This window comes from Penicillium subrubescens (genome assembly GCF_028828155.1).
Source record: "Penicillium subrubescens strain IBT 31985 chromosome Unknown utg000004l_segment0_segment0, whole genome shotgun sequence".
Lineage (NCBI taxonomy): Eukaryota > Fungi > Ascomycota > Eurotiomycetes > Eurotiales > Aspergillaceae > Penicillium > Penicillium subrubescens.
Genome location: NW_026643154.1, coordinates 3229421 through 3254849, shown reverse-complemented (window position 1 = coordinate 3254849; position 25429 = coordinate 3229421). Strand labels below are relative to the sequence as shown.

Genomic DNA, 25429 nt, shown 5'->3' with positions numbered 1-25429 from the left:
CATGCCAACAACAAGTAGCGCATTGGACACTAATATTGAAGATCGCGCTATGTGGGGCGAAATGAGATATTTGGCTCCACTCACATGTGGTGCTGGATTTGCCAATCGCAATGATATGCCTGATAATGAGTGAAGTCAGTTATGACGAGTATTAGCCGTCTTCTACCTTCAACCCGTGAAAATATAATCTTTGTTTCCCTCCAGTGAATGGCGAAATCATCAGGCTGATAGGCCACTTGCAGTTATATGGACAATTAAATAGAGTACATTGATTTCGCTACATTTGTCTTCAATGTCATAATTCATATAACCCCATAGTCCAATTTGTAATTTTCCATCAACAAACCCAGTCCATATGGCCCGATTGCATATTCATCTGGATCACGCCAAAGTAACTCCAGTAGATTGCTCGCTTGAGCTGTGTTTCTCATCATATATTGATTGTGGAGCAAGGCGTCCTTCATGGCCATACGCTGGTCTTCTTCCACCAGACATGAGCCTATTATCATGAGCGGCCACATAACAATACAGGAGAACTTGGAAGGCAAGATCTGCGGCATATAGGAAATAGCCACGTCAAGGAGTGGCTGGAGATGACAGATTCGTGCGGTGTCGTATTTAGAGAAAGGGGACATAGCCGTTTCCAGAAAGAGCAGCGAAGCCTGTCGACAAAACTCCAAGGTTGCTCTACACCCTGGCAGCAACTCATACTCATTGTATTCTGTTGGCTGGGGATTCCAATTAATAATGCGACTCTTGAGTTGCTCGTATATCTCATACCGTTCCGGGTCAGCGGCACCATTTATTGACGGGAGAGACTCTTGTGATGCGGCAAAGAGAGATATTAATGAAATGAGTTCGAAAAGACCATGCCCGCCACTGAACATGACCCCGAAGGCACCAAAATCTTGCAAGTCGTCGAGAGATTGCAGAAATGAGTCGTGTGTGAGGGTTCGGTTACTGTTCATTCCGAAGGGAGTGATAGTATTGCAGAGGACTATGTAAGAATAGAGCTCCGTTACAAATCCATACAACTTCATTTCGGAAGCGGTCTTAATCCGGTGGCGTCTGTTTCGCAATTCCAGAAGCAGGTAACGGCTAGCCCGAAGGTGGGTGAAAGGGGATCCGTCAAGATTTCCTAAGATTACCTTGAAGTCCCCCAGATAAAGTCAGAGAGGTAGCAATTAACCTGATATTATTTTGACAACATACCTCGTAATGACAAAGGATCATCACAGTCAACATAACTCGAAGGAGTACCAAAGGTTCGCGAAGGAGGATCTCATCCTCCGATATACGGCGAAGGGTCCTCACTGCCAAAGAATAATGCCGGAAAGTTGCCTGGTGGATTTCGATATTTTCTTGTGATTGATAAGAGAGATGCGCCCCGCTAAGTGCCAGAATGCTGTGCATAAGGAGGTTATCATTATAGGCAATGGGCATAACCCAAGAAGCAAATGGCACGTCCGACGAAGGGGATAATTTAGGAGCGGTGGATTCAAGGTAGTGTGAGAGCAAGGTTTGGGATACTGGTGGCAGCATCCCCGCTCGCATTGGGCTCAGGAAAGCTTTGAGTCCCCGAAACCAGACGACTTCATCGAGCTCGGTATTGTTTGTAAATTTAGGGGAAGCCCCACCAGTGTGAGAGGTGGATGCAGACTTGACCGAGGTCTCTGTAGAGCTCTTTTTGACCACCAGCGACGCATTGGAGTTCCCATCATTGGATATTTCCTTGTGATCGTCGAGACCGAACCTCCGGCGTATGTGTGGTGGCCACGAGCAGTCCAATTTGTTACGCTTGCATGCCCGGCAGTGCGGCTTCTCTTCGTCGCATTTCTTTTTCCGCTGGCGGCAAGTGAGGCAGCCTGTCCTAGTGCGTGGAAATACCTGGCTCATTTCTAGGGGTCATTCTTGGCCTGCGATGGAGAAGGGGTGACGGTGAACATCAAATAGTCGAGTGGGGAGAAGTGGCAAGTAGATACTCGCTGATGATAAGCGCGGCTACAGATAAGGATAAACTTTGCCGCTATTGCCAGATTGGTATGGCTCGCTTTCATGAACTATATATATATGCCCACTGTTTGCAACCAGCAAGTGCTTCTTGTCTAGGTATAATCTTGCATATCAAAATGGCATCTACAGCATACAAGCAGTACGACGTGGTTGTGGTCGGCGCTGGGCTTAGTGGCCTCCAAGCCGCTCACTTGGTGCGAGCGGCAGGCTTCAGCGTATGCGTGGTGGAGGCTACCAACCGCGTCGGCGGGAAGACATTGACTGTCCAGTCCTGTGAGAAGGGTTTCAATGATCTCGGTGCCTCTTGGATCAATGATACCAACCAGCGTGAGATGTTCAAGCTCTATAAGCGATATGGTATCGACATCGAAGTTCAACGCGATAGTGGAGAAACCCTTATCCAATCAGCGGATGGATCAGTTACGAAAGTGCCATTCGGGGAGCTGCCAGTATGCCTTAGGAGTCTATTTTGTTTCCGCAAGTGTTGATTAACAAATCTGTAGGGAAATCTAGATGTGTTAGGGAAACTACTTAACGTGTTTCAAACTGAATACTCGATGATTGACTTGGATAACCCTACCAACTCTGCCCGGGCCAGAGAAATCGATCAACTCACATTCCGCGAGTTCTGCATCCAAAAGGCTGCTTCTGAAGGTGCAGTTGAGATTGCTAATCTATTGTCTGCGTGTCTGCTCGGGGTGGAAAGCGAAGAAGTCAGCGCCCTCTATATGCTGCTCTACTTCAAGAGTGGCGCTGGCATCGAGAATATTATCTCGGATCAGAAAGACGGCGGGCAATACCTGCGAAACCGACAAGGTAAGACACGTTTGATGATAATGGACATGTCGACTAACAATACCAGGAAACCAAACTATCTCCCAGAAGATGGCCGAGGAGCTTGGTCCAAACTCCGTCTATCTCCGTACTCCGGTCACTACTATTGACCAGTCTCAAGGCGGACACTGCACTGTCTATACGGACGGTGGCATAAGCTTCCAATGCAGAAGAGTGATCGTCTCTATCCCCACGAGTCTGTATCATCAGATTGCCTTCAATCCTGCGCTTCCGAAGGGCAAGGCCTTGCTGAGCGACAACACGGCAACAGGATATTATACCAAGGTTATCTACGTATTCAAGGAGCCTTGGTGGCAAAATGCTGGACTCTCGGGTGTCCTAGACTCCGAAAAAGGCCCGATCATTTTCACTCGAGACACAAGTATCCCCGTGGATGACCAGTGGTCTATTACTTGTTTCCTTGTCGGTGATAAAGGCAGAAATTGGTCCAAGCTCCCCCGGAACGTCCGACTCCAGCAGGCCTGGGACCAGTTTAGTCAGAGCTTTGGCAAATTTGTCGATGTCCCTGCACCGACCAATACGTTGGAGATGGATTGGGCTAAGGAGGCTTTTTTCCTCGGTGCTCCTTGCCCAATCACTACTCCGGGGGTCCTTACAAAGGTTGGAAGTGAGCTAGCGACTCCTGTTAGTCGGGTGCATTTTGTAGGCACCGAGACCTCTCGCGAGTGGCGTGGATACATGGAAGGCGCTGTCCGATCTGGCCAGCGTGGAGGAGCAGAGGTGGTTAAAGCATTGTTGGCAGAGCCTATGGCTCATCTGTGATGTGGCATTCATCCGTTTTATTCTTGTATGTAGATATAGTAAATTGATTCCTCGGAGTTGGCTTCGATGAGAATCCGTTCTCAAGGGTCCAATTTTTTTAGGACACAACAGGGAAGTGAATGGTGGACGAGAGAGGAAACTTTTATCTAACGGGCTACCACACTGTTCCGGGGGGTGGTCAGGGCGATCACGGTAAATGCTTATCATTAAGGTATTTACAGCTACTTACCCTTACCTTCTGAAGTCACGAACCGAGTGCTGGATATTTAATAAGGCTCTGAGCAGATACCTGCATAAAAGCTGTTCTTACTGTCTGATTATTCGCCTTCAAATTGCCTTCGGCTCCCTTCTGGGCCCATCAATTATCTTCATTCGAGATCTTCTACCGTACTAACTCAGGATTTGAACATTGTAGCCCACCGTGTCCTCTGTGGCTCCGGCAAAACGCGTATGCACCAAGCCGACAGCCCGCCATCGAAAGTGAAATCAGCAGTCTCCCACTTTTTAGCAAGCCCATCCTTCCAGTCTTCAATCCAAATAGCATTCCTATCCCCATCTGAAGAGACCACCGGTACCATGCCATCCGGAACACGCTCTGCCGTCTGAAGAAGCCCACCGGTATAGAAGAAATTGTGTTCATCATCACAAACACCAAGGCATTTGTATAAACCAGAGCTGTTCCCGATCCGCTGGTGCTTGCCGGAGCACTCTCGGCAGCAGGTTTTGTACGGGCAAGAGCGACAATAGTACCAGCCGTGGATACTTTTAATCTGCTGCGTGCATATCGAGCACATTGTCAGGGCATCGCATGTGAACCAAATATTCAAAGCGTCAAGACTGTCGGCGCTATTCATGTCTTCGCTGTTGTCTTCCAAATTAGTTTTGCCCAGCGAGCCCACCAACCCCGCCCCGTCTTTCGATTTCTCAGCATCACGCTCCTCGTCATCGTATCTCTTGATCAACCGCTCATTATCTTGCTTGATCCAGTACAAAGCTGCACCGAGATCTTCCTCGCTACCGGAATCAATCATAAATGTCTTGAAAAGAGAAATGAAAGCGTCCTCATCATTTGTTGGATCGTCGTCCGATAGTAAGGCAACGCATGCTTTAACGCGACCGCGGAGAACATGTCTAGCATTGTTGGGATCTCCATGGTTCTGAAGCCAGCTCGAAATGATTAAACAGGCATCACTCGAGTCAGCCGCAGTACCCAGCGTGATCGGGAAACTCTCAGAAGAAGGGATATCAGTGTCGCTCAGGCACAATTCCACCAGGTGGGCCAGTGATCGCTCGCGATAATTTTCGTTACCCCAAGTGTTGTCAGTAGGACTATAGGCGGCTGTGAAAACCTGACACCAGCCTTGAATCCCCAGATCCAACTGTCCCTTGTCGAATAGTACAGTCGCAATGAGATATTTAAGTTGGGCGATGTTATGATCCTCTTTTGTCAGGGTATCGGTTTTCTTCATGGCCTTCGCAAGATGACTTAGGCAACGCTGATCGTCCTCTTTCAAAACAATCTGAAACACACTATACATGGTGCGCGGTTTATCGTTGAAAGTGTCGAAAATGTAGTATTCCAGATCCATATACTTCGGTCTTTCGGAATTCGTCCCTTCAAAATGCTTGGCGGCGTAGTCTAAAACAGTTTCAAGAAGCTGTGGCTGCCGCAACTCAAGGAAAATGTCGAAGAAGGAAAGGAACTCAGGATACCACCAGTGTTCCCGAGATGCCAACAGCTCCTGCCAAGCTTCATTTGCTGTCGAAATTGCACTCTCTCTTTGCTTTGCACGATACTTCAATTGCGCCAAATTCAGCAATCGGCCCACTCGATCCTGGTCTGAATGATCCTCGTCCCCCGGCAACCTTATCGATTCAGCGAGTTCCATATGGCTCAATGCCTCCTCGTGTCTCCCTATCTCAGTACATGCTCGAGCCAGGTCTCTATGCACGACAGAGAGGTCTTGTTCGTTGAGGGCATCTGCCATTTTATCATCGTCGAGTATGGCGCGAAATTGCTCGCGCGCTTCTTGATGGTGGTATTGCAAGAGCAGCGCCTGAGCGACTCTGGCATGCCACATCGCTGTGTGCTCAAACTTATGTAGTTCGGCGGCTTCAAAGATTACAGACACGCCGGTGTTGCCCCACCTCATCGGTAGTAGTTTTTTTAACCCCTCGTTTTCGTCCGATTCCTCATCCACTGTCGCCATGACCGAATATAATTTCAACAGACGTGGAAGGGCTGCAGGCCAGCCATCGTCCTCTTTGATTTCATCTGGGGTCAGCCAAAGGCGGAACCAACTACACACCATAAAGGAGAAGAGCACCGTAAACGGGCATGTGTCGCTTGCGTCCTCCGATGAACGAGCATTTTCTTCGAAGCGCTGTCTTGTCTCCGGGAGAAGCCAATTCAGGACCAAATCTGCCCTCTCATTTGTAGTGATCCGATCTTCGGCATACAGCCAGAACTCCGCAGCGTCCGATACGTGAGACGAAGGATAGAAGCAGTACTTAGCAAAGTCCCTCATTTGTACGACGGTGACCAACCAGTTCATATATTTCTCTTGGATGAACAAGTCTTGGAAGAGGGTTGAAATATCTTCACGTCGCTGCCCTGCGGCTTCAGGAGTCGCGCGCATTAAATGCCATGCCAGGAATTTATCAGCATAGGGTCTAACGTCACCCAGGTACAGCTCTTCGGGGCCTAGTTCGGACCTTGGTTTGTGGACCTCTCTAAACGTCTGAAGGATGACGTATAGGAAGTTGGCCTCGGTTTGTTCAACATTGACATGAATCAGCCCAGACTTCTGCGACGTCCTGAAATAGTCGTAAAACGAGCTATGTCGCAGGATCACAACATCAGTCTCCCATTTATATTCGTCTACGTCATGCCGTATTTGAAAGAGTGACGAGTATAAGCTGCGGATGTCGTCCTCCAAGTTCAGTACCTCCTCTTTGAAGATGATCTGCAGCATTATTTCGAGCTGCCGGAATGTCAGCGGCTTTTGTGCGAGTGTCACAAAGGAGAGCAGGACATTCAATTGGTCAATCTGCGTCGCGGCTTCCTCAATGGAGTAATCGTCATTGGACGCTTCTCCCGATAGCGACAGCTCTCTGCTCAAGCGCTGCAGCTCTTGGCTTAACATCGCGCTTATTCCCCGCGGGGTAGTCCTGATGATCTTCTGGATCTGCTCTTTGGTCCGACAGCGCAGGACAGCTTTAATGACCAGATTAGCCCATTCCCAGAGACCTTCGGCCTCCCGGCTGACCTCCTTGACGATCTCCTCTCGGAGGTCAGGCGCCGAGCGAAACATTTTAGTCGTCTGTAGCTTTTGAGAGACATATTCGTGAAGGTCATTCTTGTTCTCGTTATTGCCGACTTCGATTTCGGGGATCCAGTCCAGAGAATGTGCTTCGAGCACGGGGCGCACCGAGTCCCTGCTCAGCAGTACAATTCGTAAGTGTGGCCTTGTCTCTGTGTCACCTTCTGAGAAAGATTTCTCCAGTAGGCTTGCAAGGACATCCAGTTCCTCCGGCTCCGCCTCATCCAGACCGTCGATGACGAAGCACGTCTCCACTGAGGGCGTCTCAGTGAGGCTTTCGAGTAGCAGCTTTCTCCACATGTCATAAGTATTTTCAGTGTCCTCTTTCAAACAGAACTCTTCCACACGAGTTGCGAAGCTTGGGCTCTGTGTGGCAACCTGCCATACCAAGGTGCGCAAAGCCTTGTTGACGGAGCGTAGATCAACGTCGTTGTTTCTGCAGAAGAAAGATGCCACCAAGGGGGCAGTAGCAGAAAACTCTCCACTCGAAAGGCCCGTGATAATTTTGGACGCGAGATGGGACTTGCCCACCCCAGGACCCCCATGAAGCCAAAGAAGAGGCTGAGTTCCCTGCCACCATGTTCGAAGCCTATCCTCTACCCAGCTCCCTGAGCCAGGTATGCGATTCTCATTGATGAAAGACAAAACTTTGCTCGACGCGGATACTGGATGTAGTGCAGCCTTGACCTTCTCTAGTTTCTCCTGGTCACGCCTGCGATCATCCCTCTCAAGCAACTCCTCCGTATTCCGGAACGCCTGATGGGTTATGTTCAGCCCATGCGCCGAAACCATCATATGCTCTTGGCTCGTCAGCTCCTCCAGCTCGCCCAAGAGCGAACTAACCTCCGTATCCTCCACGATCGCATTCTTCGCCCATTTTGTCAGTCTCGCTTTCAGGGAACCCTTGCGAAACAGTTTCTGCGACACCGCACAGACACGCAGGAAATTCACCAACACCTTGACAATAATCACCTTCATCCCCTCACTCAGCGGGACGCCCTTATACGAGTCCAGCCGCAGTGCAAAATGGCCCAGCTTGCGAAACAAATCCATAATCATATCAAATGCCTCGCTTACTTTCCTTGCCGCACGTACAAGTAGCAACATCGCCCCCATAATTGACGACGCTGGCGGGAATGCCGCTGCCGCAACGCCCGCGATGAGATCGCCAAAGCTCTCAAAGGGGACGAGCACAGTCTGCATCGCATGGAGGAGTGGGCGTCTCTTCACGCGAAAGTCCTCGAAATTGTTTCTCTCATTGTCTAGCTGCCGCGACAGGTCTTCGGGGCCACGGAGGCTCCGCAGTTCCTCGTCGCTGAGCGTAGTCCCGGTTTCATTGGCATAGTCAGTGCAGGCGGCCTGCCAGAGCGAGGAAAGTTTGTCGTCTCTCTGATTTGCAGGCAGGATGGCCATGGTGAAAGCCGCTGTCCGTGGACGTGGTATGGATAGAGGGAAGATATCAGGATGTTGCGAAATGCCCCACGGCAACCCCTCAGTTTTGAGGCGCTTACAGTCTTACTATGTTTGGCTTGACGTGGCACCGCTTAAGCCGCTCCGGTGTCCAGCTTATGCTTAGCCTCAGATCATCATTTTTTTTGCTTCACAGATTCTAGGTGTTAGTATAAATTGATGCTGATCTGCAAATTGTGCTGCCTCTGGGCTTTGTGTTGTAGTCAATTATGAAGAGACAGACATCAACTAGAGAACTAATTTATTCAGGGACGGGTCAACGATACAGGGCAGGGCGTTCAGGTGGAGGGGCTGAAATGGTAGAGTGGCGGGGGTATTCCAACCACCCGGGCACCCAGTTCAGCGGGTGCCAAAAAGTTCTGACTAATCTTGACACCCGTTGAGGTGGCAGAGCTCATCGGGTGCCAGGATGTTATATTATATAATTTTTTTAGCGCCAAGATTTCTTGGAGGTGTTTTATTTACCCCTTTTCAAAGCTCTTACAGTAGATTCTATTCATTCTATAAGATAGCTACTTCGTAGTTCCAACTACCCCTATTCCCCGTTGTCGATCCTGAAGCTATAGCCTCTGCGTAAGCTACAGCTAATGCTGAGTTAGAGATTAATCGTATTATTTACGATCTCCTATCTGTGAGTAATAAATTGTTTATATATTATATACAGACTAAGCTTTTATTTTATAGCAGCGTAGTAGGTCGCCCTCTACGACTTTATTGTACTAGGATTGTATTGATCTAGATTAGACCTCGGCAGAGTCCGTCCATGGACACCCCTAAGGTGTCCATGACCCGTCCATGGACGCCCCTCTAGTGTCCAAAGTCCAACTGCGCTAAGTCCAGTCCAGCCCAGCCCGCGCACGCTAAGTCCCAAACCTGTCCAAACCCGCCCATTTGTGCATAAAATCCTCACATAAATCTGATCACTCAGCAAAATAAAAGACTGTTATTTACTATCGTTCTTGTTCGTCACACTACTAGATCCTGATATTATTATCTTCCTCAAGGAAATCCCATGAAATATCTATGTATCTTTAATTGTCTATACCATTACCTTCTGATTGAACAATAAAATTAATATTATTATCGCAGGCTTATGTACTCTATCACGTAATGTTAGTCAAGCAATATTGAGCTTGAAAAAATATGTTTTACCTCTAGGACTACACCAGGATTTATCCAAGGAAGCATATCTAGTATAAGTATCAAAATATAGCTAATTTCCCCTTAAGCTTCATATAGATTCATAGGTCATATCTTCATTTTAACTACAAAATTATCAAAAATGTATTATCTCCTAATAAAATTAGGAGAAATCCTATTCATCTTGAATCAATATGGTTTGATGGCTATTGAGGTTGATGCCTTAGGCTTAAATAATAGGGTCCGAAGGATGAAAATTTTTGGACAAGGGAACTTGCTGAAGTCCTGGGGTATTAGTCTTGAGCAAATTTCAAGGATTAATAGGCGGGTTTGGACAGTCCAAATCCGCCCATCTGCAAGTACGCATAGTGTAGCCAATCGGATCTTAGAGTTTTTCAGCTGAAATCGCCTATTTATGATATATCACCTAAAATCTATACTAATCCCCATCGCTATCCTACGCGTAAACAGACCCCCGGTCGCAATTTCCTAGTCTCTATTTATCTACTTACTTGTAACTTGTAAGTTATTTCTATCCTCTTGATTCTACTTTATGAACTTGAGCTCTTCTCTTATCTACCCGGGAAAATATCACAACAAACTCAAGATTATTCCTCGTCTTTCTATGGAGATAATATTAACCCAATCCTAGAACCAGACATCTTGATCAGTCAACAAACAGCGCCTACTTCACGTTCTTTAGGCAGTGACCAGATATCAACTCGGCCACACTCTTGTCCAGAGATCATTAAAGACTAGGTCCTCTATACAGAAATGAACAAAGACGAGTTTGTTGAGTAGTGGCTTACAACATCGATTGGAAGTGAGCTCTATGAGAAGAGTCACCAGTTTTTTGATGCAAAGAAACGCCATTCAGATAGGTAGAGATCTTTCTATCAAGTCGCACATACCCGGACTGGGGATCCACGCATTTTATGTAAGGAGTGTGGCCAGCTCCTTGACCATCCGAGTCGGAAAGGAAATAGGACAACACCAATGACAAGACATCTAAAAGGGGCTAAATGCCAGAAACTAGCTAGTCATGCTAGTAAGACTAGTAATCTGAAAGAGCTTTTTGATCTACAAGTAAGTTCTACCGGAGATACTATCGGTTCTATTCAGTTACTAATATATGATATTATTAGGGACAACTCTACCCTCCGTCACAGCGATCCTCGTCGATAGAATTCAATAAGAAGGCTTTTATAGAGGATATAACAGACTTTGTTGCTGGTCTTCGTCTTCCATATCTTATTGTTGAAAACCCTCTTTTCCGGAAGCTTCTCCAGCGAGCCCAAGCATCACTAAGGCCTCTTCAATTCCTATCCGCTAGAACAGTTCATCGACAAATACACTAGACCGGGCAAGAGAAACAACAATTGATCCTAAAATCACTACCAGAGGGAGCTAAGCTTTCAATCGCGCTTAATTGCTAGACATCACCATTCTCTCAGGCTTTTATAGCAATCACTGGTTATTTTATCGATATTAATTAGAATTACAGAGAGTTCCTACTTAGATTCGAGCCCCTAGAAGGCACTTATTCTAGTAAGAATCTTAGCTCGGTTCTTCTTACCCGCCTTAAAGACTACGATATCACTCATCGGATTTTAGCAATTACAACCGATAATGCCTCGAATAACCAAACCTTGATGGACAGTCTGAATGATAAGATCGAAACTCTAGCCGAGTCTACTAGTGCACCAATAGTCAGAGTTCTATGTATTGCATATATTATTCAACTAAGCCTCAGAGATCTTCTGATTCATATGAAGCTTGAGCTAAGGAATAAGTATACGGAGAGAGAATTCCAACCCCGTCCAAACAGTAGGAAGAAAGAAATTCTATCAACACTTAATAAGGTACGTTAATTAAGTCTAATCGATACTTATATTACTAATATAGCTATAAGGTTCGGGTATTTGCAGTCTTTGTCAACGCTAGTCCCTAGCGCCGTGAATTATTTTTGAAGCTTCAATCAGGGGATACAACCTTAGTTCCGATCCAAGATATAAAGACTCGCTAGAACTCAACATTCCTAATGCTTCGCCGCGCAAAGCGGATCCGGTCTACTTATTATACCTTCTGCACTAAGAGTAGATACAATCAGTTTCTCTTAGATCGAGAGGAGTAGCGTCAGATCGATTACCTTCTCTGCATTACCCGACCCTTCTATAACTTTACCACAGTTCTTTGCCAAACTAAAGATATCACTATCCACAATATCTTCCAGATCTACAACGCACTATTTGAACACCTTGAGAAATCACTAAACCAGCTCCGACGGAAAAAGGTGAGCTGGAAGCAAGCGATGCGACAAGCCCTAGAAGCAGGAAAGCGGAAGCTAGCAGTCTACTATAGAAAGACAACAAATGCCCATAGTTATCTCTATGCAATTGGCACAATCCTTGCCCTATCGCTTAAGCTTAACTACTTTTCTGGTGATGAATGGTCCGAGAATAAGTATGAATAGCGTACGACATACCGAGATAGTTTCTTTAACTATATCCAGCCCTACTAACTACGATTGTCGAAGCGTCCTGGTTCACTAACTTACTCTACGATGCCTATAACAGGCTCAAGGCTTTCGGTAATGCTAGACCGGGAGAGCAAGGAGAGCCAGGGAGACGAGATTCAAAGATATCTTAATAGTGGTGAGTTAATCATACTCTAATAAGTAGAAGCAGGCTAATTCTAGAACACCTTAGGTACAGTCAAAGAAGACCCGCTCGAGTTCTGGAGAAAGCAAGAGTCGTCGCTACCAGCCCTTGCAAGTGCAGCACGCGACGTTCTCTCTATCCCAGCGACAGGTGCAGGTGTAGAGCGTCTCTTTAACTCTGCACGGGATATATGTCACTATCGTCGAGGATCACTGAAGCCAACTAGTGTTCAGGATCTAATGATGTACATGTGCTCGGCTAAGTTTGAACTTACTAGTCGTTATTTAGAGACTGTGAAGTAGGATAGATTCAGGAATGAGAAGGAGGCCGAGGATGAAGAGGTAGACGCTGATGGTGGAGATGATTATGTAGATGGGATTAGTGACACTGAGGAACAAGATCCTGTGTCTAATCCGAGTTTAGATCAGTTAACCGTCGAGGCCTATAACCAGCAAGCACCCTCACTGGGTAATCAGGCTGGCGATGGCGATGAAATCAGCTTAGCTAGTAAGGAAGGCGATGCTGATGAGGAAAGTGATGACGGTATGGTTCTTCCATTACCAGAAGGAATTGGCCGAAAGCGCTCATCAGGGAGGATATGTAAACCTTCTAAGAGGCTCAAGGATTATGAAACCTATTAAAAATGAATTGATGCTATTTCCACTGGATGCAATTGAGTTTCCTTATTTGCCTCATACCTTAAGATACTCTAAATTACTGCATAATTATATGCATGTTACGAATACCCCGCGTGGGCGGGTTTGGGCGGGTAGGTTTGGACAGTGGGCGGACAACCCCCTATCCCGTCCGCCCATGGATATTAGTGGACTGTCCAAACCCGCCCAGTGGGCAGCTTTGGGCAGCTTTGGACAGTCCATGCATGGACTCTGCCGAGGCCTAATCTAGATTAATTATCCCCGATACACCGCTTCATGATATACGATGCTGATTATCAAATATTGCATCGGATGGAAAGAACGAGTTTCCTAACACTCTCGTATGCCCCCATGTTATTTCGGATTTTCATCAGTCTTTTCCTGTGACATTCTGCTATGTACCCAAAGTTATAAATACTGCCTGTTTCCCTAGTTAAATTGAATAAGTTTGACGACAATGTCATAAGTTTGACACCATTTCCACTCACGAATAGAGCTCAAGGCAATTCTGATTAAACTGTGTTGACCCTCCACTGTTCAACCTGTTCGCTGCCGACCCACCTCTATTGCACCTTCGTCACTCTTCCATAATCGTGGTATTCGATTAACCTGTGTGCGCCTCTAAGCACCCCCCAGGGTTTATGCCGACAGCGTAAATCCGACAGCTCCTTTAAACGAAAGTATTATCACAGATAGGACAAAGATTAGTAGTAGTAGCAAAGATACTAATATCGCTTACGAAGTCTAGGAGTATCTTATTCTTCTAGAGTACCCGGACACAGACAAGGACAGTTTTTATATATTATGTACACTTTAGCAAACCTACTCTTAGATATTAAAAGCACCTCTGTTAGCGTTAGTAAAGTTTGTTCTTAGCTTATATCGGTAGTATATTTTATATATCTCTAGTATATTATAAGAATATACCCTTACCCTATTTTTAAGTTACACTATTAGCTTTTAACTGCTATATATACGCTAACTAGGTATATAGCTATTATCGGATTTACGGGGTCGGCATAAATCCTTCGGCGTGCACAAGCAAGCAAATATGCACGGTCGGTCAAATCAGTATACGATTGGCGAAGAATCGTATAGGTCAGGTCGAATAATAGAGGGAGGGGGGTCGGCAGTATTAGATTGATAGTAGTCAGGTAGGCAGCATGCAGTATTAGACTACTATACAATCAGGTAGGCCTAAAACTCTCTCTTGATCAGGTCAGGTCGGGTCGGACGGTCTAATCGTAGAACGTCTGGATCGTGATTGTGCGATTCAGCCAAGAACCCACAATTATGGAAGAATGACTATACATAAAAAAGGGGGGTCGGCAGTCTTAGATAGGTAGTAGTTAGGTAGGCAATATGCAGTATTAGACTAGAGCTACACTATCAGGTAGGCCTCGATCTCTCATGTGAATGAAAAGAGTGTCAGACTTGATTCAATTTAGCTATGGAAAACAGGCAGTATTTATAACTTCATGAAATCGAGGCAATACGTCAGAATAGAATCTCATAGAAATCAGGAGAAATATAGAGTGTTGAAGCTCTATCGTCATGTGTGCAGTCTGTTGATGTCAATTTTTGAAGATCGTCGTCACCTGTACGTTCCGTTGCATTCTGTTAAGTTCAATAGCTCTTGGGGGCTTATGCATCCACTTATGCTGACAGCTATATAGCCTTACAACGTCCTACGTCTTGAGGAATCCGAAGTAAAACCTATACTTAATATAAGTATCTTATAGGTAAAGTCTAGAAACAGAATATACTTACTCTCTAGTCCGCTACTTAATTTCCTTAGCTATAGTATTATACATAGGCTTTATAGTAAGAGACTGAAGCTTATAGAAAAGTATTAGTTTAACCCGACTATACCTTCGTAACTATCACGGGCCAGTGCCCGATGTTGGTTATGTGTATCACGGGACCTTGGTATGTTGACGTGGGGAACGCGCGGGACTAACTTCCCCATCTTAAGCTATTTGTAAACAGTATGTTGGCCTAGTTAGATTGAATTTAGTCTTGCTTTAGCCTTTTATATACAAAAAGCTTCTTCTATACCTAGAAGTATTATTAGTTATTAGAAAAGCCCTAGGAAAGCGACCTAGGCACTTATTAGAAATACCCCTAAATCCCTAGCGATTCAGCGACGAATATACATCGGAACGGAATCCTCGCGTATAGATCTCTTAGCGCTTAAGACGTATTAGAAAGCCCTAGAAGATCCTAATTCCTAGGTGTATTAGAATATTAGACGAAAAGCGACTAAAGTATTACCGGTACGCTACGTAACCCTTAGCAGCAATATAGTTGTTATGATATATCCTGGCATGAGGTTATTCCCAAGTGTTGGTGCCTCAGGCTTCCCGGACCTGATAAGCCGGCAGGCTTTCTGTGGAGGCTCGCTGGGGCTTCGGCATCAGTACGTGTACGAACTCCTGCAGGGAACACCCTTGACAGAGGTTACACAAGCCTCGTGTTTCACCCCGCTCCCATTTCCCTACCAAGGATACATCTCCTTCCTGTTTGAGCGATGAGACTGTATATAAATTGACCCATGTTGAAGAGGTTTTACGATCCTCAAGAAACAGTCTTTGACTATCCTACACTATTGACTTGGCCCCATTTCTCCTACCTGATTGACAGGCCTCTATCCTGACTTATAGAGTATATCTTTACAATAGTAATAGGAATCGACGAGCCCTCCTGGGTAGACGTAAACGCTACTATAGTAGATAGTATAGACCTAGGCTCCTTCCTGTTTTGAACGATGAGACTGTATATAAATTGAGCTATGGAGGGGAGGTTTTACACTCCTCAAAAAATAGTCTGGGACTTTTTTAGCTTCATGGAACAATTGGACCTGCTGCTTTTCTCCTACCTGATTGACAGGCTTCTACCCTGACTAGTAGAATCTTTATTTACACGGTACCTTCTTTTACTTTCCGGTGGCTAATAATTACTATATCTTGCTACATCCTCTATTAGTTATAATAATTAGCAATGGAATCAAATGCAGAGGATTTGGAAAATAGGTCATCTCCTATATATATGGTTATTTTTCGAGATATTCACATAGGCGTCTGTCTGGATCGCTGTAATTTAGCTTCTCCCGCAGCTAGCTACGTTATGTTATGCCTATAAGAAGGGTTGAGTGCGTCATTGTGGAAGACGCGTCGGTCTTGTTTTACTAAAGGACTGACCTCATTCCCACAGCGGTGTAAGGTAAGGGCCAGTGGGGCAGCGCAAATGCAGACTCAATCTAAGCAGATGTGATGAAATCACAAGTTAAATGCAGTAGCGTTCCAAAGGTCTCCGTCCGCCCTTTCACGGCTTTGACATCACTACTCACCCGTACCTTACGACGCACGTAGCACGACACGTATACATTATGCATATTCGGTCAATATCTGCGTCAATGCTTCGGGACCCCATGGGAGAGAATCGGTTCCACTCATCCTTAACCCGCCCCGCGGGTCTAAACTTCATAACAAAGAACCGCCCTGTGGTGGGGCGTGGCAGTGTGGTACGCGGGTCTTGCAGTTTGATCTCGAGGCTTGATTCAGGGTCGAAACTTTGTGAGAATGTCGGTTTGACCCGATTGTTGGGCTTTTCACGTTTTCATTACAATCTTCTATAGCTCAGCCAAATAATTAAGTTGTTGGAAAACTGCCACTGACAAAAGAGAGGTTACACTTTCTATAGTTCTGTTACTTATAGCACTTCAACACATAGAATACAACATTTAAGCCGTAAAATATTCTGTGTTATCATTCACTATTCCCAGATCCAACAATGGTAAGTCTTGAAAGTGCCGCCTCGACGTCTGCGTATATTTCAGGCCAGTCCTATTCTGAATCGCTAGTAGAATAGCTAGTAGAATCGCTCTCAGGGGAGTTGCAGCAGAGTCCAGTATCGCTCTGAATATTATATTCTGACGAGACTGGCCCATTCCCTATTTGTCTTTATTTTCATTTGGGGGCAGGTTCTTCAACCTCGATTCCAGGTAGTTAACAACTAAACAAAAAGCACTAATGCCATTAAACCCTTTGCCGTGGTTCTCGATAGCTGCGGTTCATTGAACCATGGAATGGGGAATACTGTAGGTGGAACCTCATCATAAAATTCCATGGAATGTATTTCCTTAGCTAATCAGCACTCCGACGTCGTCTTTCGGTCACCTAATCGTGAATATTCCTTAGTTGATGGATCCAAGAATGGGAAAGGTTTCCCTTGTACCTTAGTAAAGTGACCAAAGGTTAGATTGCAATAGAACACTAACATGGTGACATGATGTTTGTGTCATTTGCCTCACATTTGCCTCAGAGCTGATAATATAAATGTCAAATATTTCTGGGCTCAGAGTTTCACATATTTTCATCTAATATAAGTTGTGCCAAGTGATACCCTCAAGTATTCACCATATTCAATTTTGATCTTCATCTTTCGACCGCAATATGTCATCTGGACAAAGGGAGCCCGAGCCGCTTCGCCGTATCATAACAACCCATGATTCTAGAAGTGGCCGAGCTATCTTTAGCAACTCAGTTGGGGAGCAGGTGTCATTCACGGGATTTCCGGTTCCCCCGGGCAAGCCCACAACATCGGACTATGCTCTGGCCTACAATACGAACACATTTCCTGTGAAAGGGCTCTCCCCTTCGACTTCTGCAACCCCGGAGTCCAAAGCAAATCTTGACATTAAGCAATATCACTCTCAGCTCTCGGATCCGTCGCCTTTGAATCCGCCAAACGGCACTTCCTGCACAATCATTGAGGTGCCTCCAGGTTCACTAGTCCCAATGCACCGAACAGCAACCCTCGACTATGGTGTCATAATAGACGGCAGTACAGAATTAATCCTTGATTCGGGTGCGAAAACTGTATTGGAAAAGGGTGATGTATTTGTTCAACGAGGCACAGCTCATGCTTGGCGGAATATAACTCAAGCGAAAGACAACTCTGGTGTTTTGCGCGTCTTTTTCGTGTTTCAACCTATCGAACAGGTGCAACTGGAAGGCGGAAACATCCTCGGGCAGGATTTGAATCTGTCTCTGAAAGAGGCTTGAATTATGCTGGAGTAGAGTATCCCTCCAACTGGAGAAGTTGAGATCAACTGTCATCTCCGAAAAGTTTTACTTCTTCTTGGATTTAACCATAATCGTCGAATCACATTCATTCGCAAACATTTATATCATCCATTTGCTTAATCTAGTAAGCAACGTATTGTTTTCTCCTGATACCTTGGTATGATAAACAAGGAGTTATTGGTAAGGATCTCCTCTTAGGACGCAAGCTGAGAAAAATTCCCAGTACTGCGACCAAGCCTGTCCAGAGAACTTTTTGTCTCAATTTATGTTTATGAGAAACATAAATGCAAAGCCATGAGGCACACTCCCTTGATTCCAGAGAGCATTTTCGAAATGTTTTCTTTCCAAACGGAGTATAACTAAAACGTATTTTTTTCACAATATCGTTTTTCGCGCGCCAAATTATAATGAGAATTGAAGTGAAGTCACAGTCAAACATTCGAACTTGTCAGAGAACTTTTACCCTGCAGTGAAGCTCAAAGGATTGTCAAAGCCGGAGATCCTGGTGCTGGTGGAGCGGAAAACTTTGTCTCAACGAAAATCTTCTGCATGCCCGGGTCACGCTTATTGAATAAATCATAGACTGTCTCCATGTCCTCAAGCTTGAACCGGTGGGTTACCATGTGTAGGGGATGAATCCGGTCCTGCTGTATATAACTCAAGAGGTCCTTCCAGTATTTCTGCACAGGCGCTTGTCCATTGCCAGCGAGATGAATCCCGGTCTCCATCAAGGAACCGATGTTGAAGTGATTGCACTACATTGACACGTCAGTGGAGATGTTTTACTAAAGAAAAGATACCCACATACAAAACCGGTATATACACCTGTGATTCCACAACGTCCAAACCCACGGACAGAGGTAATCATCTCATTAACGATCTCAGACGTATCCGTTTCCATGCCCAGCAATCTTTCAAAATAATGAACCCATCCTTTCGTATACTCACCAGCAGCACACTCAATCGCCACATCGGGTCCACGGCCTTCACACATCTTCTTCAGAGTTGAGGTAACAGATCCCCCTTCGGGAAGATTCGTATACTCAATTGTCTCGAGCCGGGGTAGAATCTTCTTGACGAAGTCCAGTCGCCATTTTCCGAGGCCACCGTCGATTAGTATAACTCTGTTAGCACCATTGAAGAAGCTGAATTCAGCGGCCATCTGTCCAACTGGGCCAGCACCCCAGATTGCCACGGTGTCTCCCTCTTCAACCCCAGTGTCAACAACGGCGTTCCAAGATGTTCCCAGCACATCGGAAAGGTAGAGACCTTTCTCATCGGGAACATCGTCAGGTAATGGAAGGAGGTTCACATCACCGTAAGGGACGCGAACATATTCCGCTTGCCCACCGGCAAAGCCCCCGGTGAAGTGGGAGTATCCAAACATACCTGAGACTGGCTTTAGTATAGTAGCCTCACTGATATCAGCGTAGCCGTTTGGAGGAAACATACCAGCTGTTCGACGTCCATACAGCTTACAGGCTTGCTCATTCGAATTCGTCCGCTCACACATTGAGGACAACTTCTTCTTGCAATAATAACACTCCCCACAGGCAATTTGGAAGGATGCCACAGTGCGGTCGCCCACTTTAACCTTCTTAACTGCCGGTCCTACACTTGATACAATACCGCAGAACTCGTGGCCGAGTATATCACCTTTCTGGAGATCAGGGATGGCCTCTAATAGTTGACAACATACCGTATGAGCAAATCCTGCGACATTTCAATAACTGTTAGGAAGATACCACATACCGTGGAACAGGTGTAAGTCACTCCCGCAAATAGTGCTCCCTGTCACTTTAAGTATGACATCACCTTCATCGATGATCGTCGGGCAAGCGGTCTCCACTATCATAAATGGTATAAGCAAATCAAATTCAACTGCGTTGAGATACACAAAATAAATGAAGGCGGTAATGGGAAGAATGACTGACCAACTTTAACCGAGTTCTTCCCTTGCCACGTCAAGGCTTTCATACTATGGCTTAGGTCACCATGTCCCTGGGCCGCATAGTTGCTAATGTCTGTGGTGATCGAGGTAGACATTATGTATGTCCACCGAGAAATTTTGCTCAAATTGGTTTTCTGAACGTAATAACTTGTTTTTGTTTTGAACAATTGGGCCTTGACTAAACGCCCTTTGGTTCATATCGCAGGAAGAGGGAATATATATTTGTCTTACCGGACAGCGACGCGTTTTCGGTTTCTGACATCATCCTTAGGTCTCCATGTGTAGTGTACATAACCATGTTCGTATCTCAGCCAAATTTGCGAAATGAAGGGCTGATTAAGGCTGTGAACCTTATTTTGACGTCAGGTCGTTCGCCATTCAGATACCAAGTGAGAGCACTAGATGGGTCGATTAGAGCTCACTTGGCCCTATATCTAACGCAAACATTCCAACTGGATCATACAAATGTCAAACTGTGGAACCAGAATAGCAACAGCATTGTTTCGCAATTAAAAATTTCCACTGCTTGGTAAGTACGATCATTGATGGCTGCCCTGAACGCCTATGATGGAATAGCTAAGCGAGTGCTGCTTCATATGAGCCATATTTGACTACATAGCCCATGACGTGGTCAAAAGTCAGAACCTAAACGGCAGTGGCCTTTCATTCGCGGCCAATACGCCATAGTCATAACTTTTCAGCATCACAACCTCTGGTGCACAGATTTTCTACTTGTTGGGTTTTGGCAAGGGATAGGTCGGTTTTGACGATTTGGTTGTGACTATGATACGCACTACTGATGCATCAGGGTTAGACCAGTATCTGCTATAGTTGGGATATGAATCTTCTGAATTTAGATATTGTGCGGCAATTCCTGGACTCCTGTAGCCTTCCGCTGCATAACTAGTACCGCCGAATCTTACGAAAATTGTACCAGTACCAGAAGCTTTTGGAGCCTCACCCGCGGTTCGAGGTGTCAACTGTGTGTGGCATTCTGAGCGCATGCAGGAGAGAGACATATACTGTCCCACCGGGAAGCGAAGCGTCTTGGGTCTCTGACATCATCCTCAGGTCACCAACTTCCATATCAAACGCGTAGACAACCACTGAAAGGTCGTAAAGCAACGAAAACTAGGGAACAGAATTATCATAGCTTTGTTTCGGCAAAGAAGGACTTTTTCATTGCTCAGTACATACAATCGTCAATTGCTGCTCCGAAGAGCTATGAAAATTTTCACCTAAGATCACTATTATGATATAGTCAATGTGAAAGCCCAAACGGCCATTGGGTTGCCGTTCGCAGTTACAATTTATAGCAAAAGCATTATTCGGTTTCGATCTAGATAATTGGAGGAAGTCAGAAATATTCAGAGAAAGGTTCTGCGCATTTTATACGAAAGTACATGCAGTACTACAGTCTTCACCGAACCCTACGGCACTACAGCGCCTATGTCAACGCAAGTGGAAGACCATTCATAGTATACATTGAAACTTGAGTTATCGGATGCGTTGGTCTCAGGGAGCAGGGCTCTGACAAGAGAGAAGATTAATGGATGATGTTGAACAGTGAATAGCATGTCCACACATGAATTCACCGGATACCTCACTGCCGTGTAATATTTGCGGAAGTTGCCATACGTCCGAGATGCTTAGCTACATCTTGCGTCGTGTGGTCCTCCCGCGGGGCAAGCACCCAGAAATGGCCAAGTTTGACCTATCGAATCTGCGGATGATGACTTCCGGCGCGGCTCCACTCACGCAGGAGCTAATAGAGGCCGCGTACGCTCGCATCAAGTTCAGCACCAAGCAGGACTACAGGCTCAGCGAGACTAGTCTACTACGCACACGTAGTTTTGTGAGGACTGGCGCGAGTTTATCGGTTCAGTCGGCAGATCCAACGCTATGACTGTGCCTGAAGATAGTTCTGAGCCACGTGATGTCTTCGCCACAGTAGTCGGCGAGCTGTACTTAGGTCGATCTAATATCTTCGTGGGCTACCATTAGAACCTAGTAGCAGCGGAGTGTCTGTCTCGTGACGTTTGGTTCCGCACCGGAAACGTCGGCGAACAGAATGCGAAGGAAAATTTTCAGATCGCGGATCGGGTCAAGGAGCTCAACAAGTCCCAAGGGTTTTTAAGTGCTTCCCGCGAAGAGAAAGAAAATCCTAGTCGACGATGAGGCCATTGACGATGGTGCTATTACTAGCGTTCCGAGTGATGCCTGCGGCTTAGAAATGCCGATGGCATGTGTAGTGCGCTGCACTAAGAGTATATCGCTAGCGTGGGCGTCGAAGATAAAGCTGCCAAAACTGTGAAGTGGCTAGAGACCAAGTTTACTCTGCACAAGCATCCACGTGATTTCGTGCGTTTCGTAGATCAGTTATATTCCTCAAAGTCTCTTGGGAAGACCCTATAACGCATACTAAAGCCGGAGTTCAAGAACGAGACTCCCAAGGCCAAGATCAAAATTTTAAAAATCTAATATACGGACACGTCTATTACGATATCAGACTGAATCTTATTGAATTCAATGCTTTTGTTCGATATCTACTGTACCCGATCATTTAAACAGTAGCCCATTTTAACTAAGGGAAGAATCTCCTAACCATGCCCTCAACATCCTCCCCCTCAACAGCATCATACTTCCCGTTGCCGACCTTCTCAACTGCCACCTCAACAGGCATATCGCCATTAATAAGGTCAATCCACCCTTTCGCATCAGCCGAGGCAAGCAACTGATCCGCAACAATAGCCACATCCTCACGGGTCACGCCGCCCCTACCGGCCGTTCTGCCCAGTTGCACTTTCCGCGTCGCAGGCGCATCACCATCCAGCTCGGCTTGTTACGTCGGCTACCGAGATAAGAAACCATGAGGAACTTACTCACGTACGCTGAGGCGAATGATGCGCTGAGGAAGTGTTTTGCAGCCTCTTGGTCGACGGCGATTGTGGATTCTGGACCACCTTTACCGCCAGCTCCTGGAATTGGATTAGTATTGTCCGTGCAAGTGAGATTGTATGGAGGTGAGAAGTAGAGGAAGAATATATAAATCAACGTACCCGCTGACCAAACGACATAGTCCGGCGACACGGTATCCAGGATCTTCTGCGCGTCAGACGCACTCTTTACCTGGTCCAGACTCGAGACCAGCACGTTCACTTTGCCCTTACGGCCTTCTCCCAAACTCATAATATCATCCTCGTGCTCGGCCTTGCGGACCACGCTGGTAACATTCCAGGCGCGATTGAGGAGCAGCGGCGTCAGGTAGCGGGCGACTTTGCCGTGGCCGCCCAGTACAAGAACTTGCATGTTGGTGGAACTGAGGAGTGGATAAGATACGTTGAAGGGAAAGGAATCAACTAATTGTATTATATTTTATCAGGGTTGTCGTTTTATAATAGGTTGCGGGACCTGCAATGAATGGTGTCATAGCTTGCCGTTTATTGCGTTGGTTGACGTAGCCCAGATTATAAGTGCCAACACGTTGTGGAAAATAACCTCGAATTTTTGTATTTTGTATTTTGTATTTTGTATTACTTATTACTTATTATTGAAATTACACCTTTTGTTTCTTTGGAGCCACCTCTGTATTGTCAATATCGAGCAGCCTTTGTGGATCACATTCCAAAGGCCAATATGGCGCTCCCTCTAGTTGGTAACCAATGCAACTATGCGTATCGGCCTTCTATACCAACTGTGTTTCCCAACAACATTCGGTAACCAATGTTTGGGCTAATCTTCCATCCTCAAAAAGTCAACAACTATTTCAAGACTTTGCAGTGATGTTTGCCAATAAATCATCAAGCCTCCGTAAAAGTCCTAGCGGCGCCGTGAAAGTGCAAAGACGTCTCCAGAGGATAGATCAAGACATCCGGTAAATAGATTTGCTCGGTCGGCGGAGTACGTGCATCGATGATTAGGCGTAATTGTAGGAGTAATTTCAGCGAGATCGCAATTCATTTTGAAACCATGGTTCATCTCGATATCGGACAGCTGCAGTGAAAAGCCAATTTCTGGTACGACGGCCCAGTTGACGTCTCTAATTTGGTCATGTCTGGAGAGGGTGAGAGTAGCAGCTACTGTAAGCTCTCCTCTTGGCGGTGTCTCAGCCTCATACCAAACAGTGGACTGAAAGGGCAGGATAAAGAGTCTGGAGCTCCATTTGATTGTTCGCAAAGTAAGGACCAGGAGACGGGCAGGCATGGAGATGAACGACGATGAGAGCACAATCAAGAGAAGCTGTGGCTGCTTAACTCCATGACGGGATGGCCCAATAAATCATAGTTTGGTCGAGGGAGTTGGACCTGTTATTTACGCCACCAACTGATTGGTCCGCCGTGTCCACTGTTGCATAAAGTTTAAGTGTTGGTTTCGACGTTTGGGGAACACGACCATTCCAACCCTGGGTTTCATCATTGTTAGCGAAGACAACTCAACGTGTGCGCATGCTCAATCTTGTGGTTTCTTAATCAATTAATCTATCCGATTAGGACTTGCGTCGTCCTGTTTGGGTTGGCTCGGCTAGATCCTCATTCGTCAGAGTGTATACTAGCAGATACGATATCATCACATCTTGTCCGTTTCCTTGTCTTTAAACATGCATGCTTTGGAAATTTACCTTACCGCTTTATGCATTGTTACGCAGGCCAGGTACGGACCTTCCTCGGCGACAAATGGTCAGATTTATTTCTTGCTTGGCTTGGCGATGAGCCTAATTCGACAATCAAGCCTGGAACACAGAACTGTAATGCCCTGCTTAGCTTCTACACCGTGATATGAAGTTTGTTTTTATGCGACCTTGAGGTAGCCAGAGGTGATTCGCAGATGATGTCATCCAATGCATATCGGCTTGCCATTTTCCACCGTTTTCGCCCCGGGGGATCACGTGTCGCGATAAGATAGTGCTTAATCAACATACAATTGCCCAGATCGGGATGTGGCGAGTGGTAGAATGAGTGTGGCAATAAAAAGTTCTCAAAGACGGTCAATTGAGGTCAGGTATATTAATGATTGTACCGAGAGAGAGTCTCAAGTGACCCAATGACTCGAAATAGCCTAATGTACTTGAATGGGTGACAGGTATGTTTGAGGAGAGTTGGTATCCGGGTGAGTCAGTCAATGGGACTGACCTTTACTCCGTATGCTCTGTCATCAAACATAAAGAACCGTCCTCCAAAGTTGTCTTTAGTCTCCAGGCTCATAATGTAGTGTGTCAAATACTCTTTATCACACATCAAATCTTTGTACTAGTCATGCCTTCTGCAGTTGTTACTGGCGCCACTGGTATACCTTCCACTTTCCTCTTCATTCTTCGTTGTAAAGCTAACTCGTCGCAGGCATCACCGGGAGCGCTATTGTTCATCACCTACGCAAAGACTCTTCGTATGAAAAGATATATTCCTTCTCATGGAGTAATCCAGGATACTGTTATGATATACCCTGGCATGAGGTTATTCCCAACTGTTGGTGGCTCAGGCTTCCCGAACCTAATAAGCTGGCAGGCTTTCTGTGG

At 45.9% G+C, this 25429-nt stretch overlaps 7 protein-coding genes across 7 annotated transcripts; 3 read left to right on the top strand and 4 right to left on the bottom strand.

Annotated features, from left to right (window-relative positions):
* Positions 1 to 302: 302 nt before the first annotated feature.
* N7473_006207 (Zn(II)2Cys6 transcription factor) lies at positions 303 to 1896 on the bottom strand (the record flags this gene model as incomplete). The annotated part of the gene is made up of 2 exons (XM_057152147.1): positions 303 to 1148; positions 1213 to 1896. 2 exons carry the CDS (start codon positions 1894 to 1896, stop codon positions 303 to 305), a joined length of 1530 nt encoding a protein of 509 aa, XP_057009952.1.
* A 233-nt stretch (positions 1897 to 2129) lies between these two features.
* N7473_006206 (flavin monoamine oxidase family protein) lies at positions 2130 to 3630 on the top strand (the record flags this gene model as incomplete). Its single annotated transcript, XM_057152146.1, has 3 exons — positions 2130 to 2462; positions 2517 to 2829; positions 2876 to 3630. The coding sequence occupies 3 exons, from the start codon at positions 2130 to 2132 to the stop codon at positions 3628 to 3630; spliced, it is 1401 nt and encodes a 466-aa protein (XP_057009951.1).
* Positions 3631 to 4025: 395 nt separating this feature from the next.
* N7473_006205 (NACHT domain protein) lies at positions 4026 to 8366 on the bottom strand (the record flags this gene model as incomplete). The annotated part of the gene is made up of 1 exon (XM_057152145.1): positions 4026 to 8366. One exon carries the CDS (start codon positions 8364 to 8366, stop codon positions 4026 to 4028), a length of 4341 nt encoding a protein of 1446 aa, XP_057009950.1.
* Positions 8367 to 17333: 8967 nt separating this feature from the next.
* Positions 17334 to 17945, top strand: N7473_006204 (cupin domain-containing protein; the record flags this gene model as incomplete). Its single annotated transcript, XM_057152144.1, has 1 exon — positions 17334 to 17945. One exon carries the CDS (start codon positions 17334 to 17336, stop codon positions 17943 to 17945), a length of 612 nt encoding a protein of 203 aa, XP_057009949.1.
* A 497-nt stretch (positions 17946 to 18442) lies between these two features.
* On the bottom strand, positions 18443 to 20012 carry N7473_006203 (zinc-dependent alcohol dehydrogenase; the record flags this gene model as incomplete). The annotated part of the gene is made up of 4 exons (XM_057152143.1): positions 18443 to 18721; positions 18775 to 19646; positions 19719 to 19814; positions 19901 to 20012. 4 exons carry the CDS (start codon positions 20010 to 20012, stop codon positions 18443 to 18445), a joined length of 1359 nt encoding a protein of 452 aa, XP_057009948.1.
* A 1604-nt stretch (positions 20013 to 21616) lies between these two features.
* On the top strand, positions 21617 to 22095 carry N7473_006202 (phenylacetyl-CoA ligase; the record flags this gene model as incomplete). Its single annotated transcript, XM_057152142.1, has 2 exons — positions 21617 to 21772; positions 21922 to 22095. The coding sequence occupies 2 exons, from the start codon at positions 21617 to 21619 to the stop codon at positions 22093 to 22095; spliced, it is 330 nt and encodes a 109-aa protein (XP_057009947.1).
* A 406-nt stretch (positions 22096 to 22501) lies between these two features.
* Positions 22502 to 23226, bottom strand: N7473_006201 (NAD(P)-binding protein; the record flags this gene model as incomplete). Its single annotated transcript, XM_057152141.1, has 3 exons — positions 22502 to 22755; positions 22800 to 22895; positions 22977 to 23226. The coding sequence occupies 3 exons, from the start codon at positions 23224 to 23226 to the stop codon at positions 22502 to 22504; spliced, it is 600 nt and encodes a 199-aa protein (XP_057009946.1).
* Positions 23227 to 25429: the final 2203 nt, after the last annotated feature.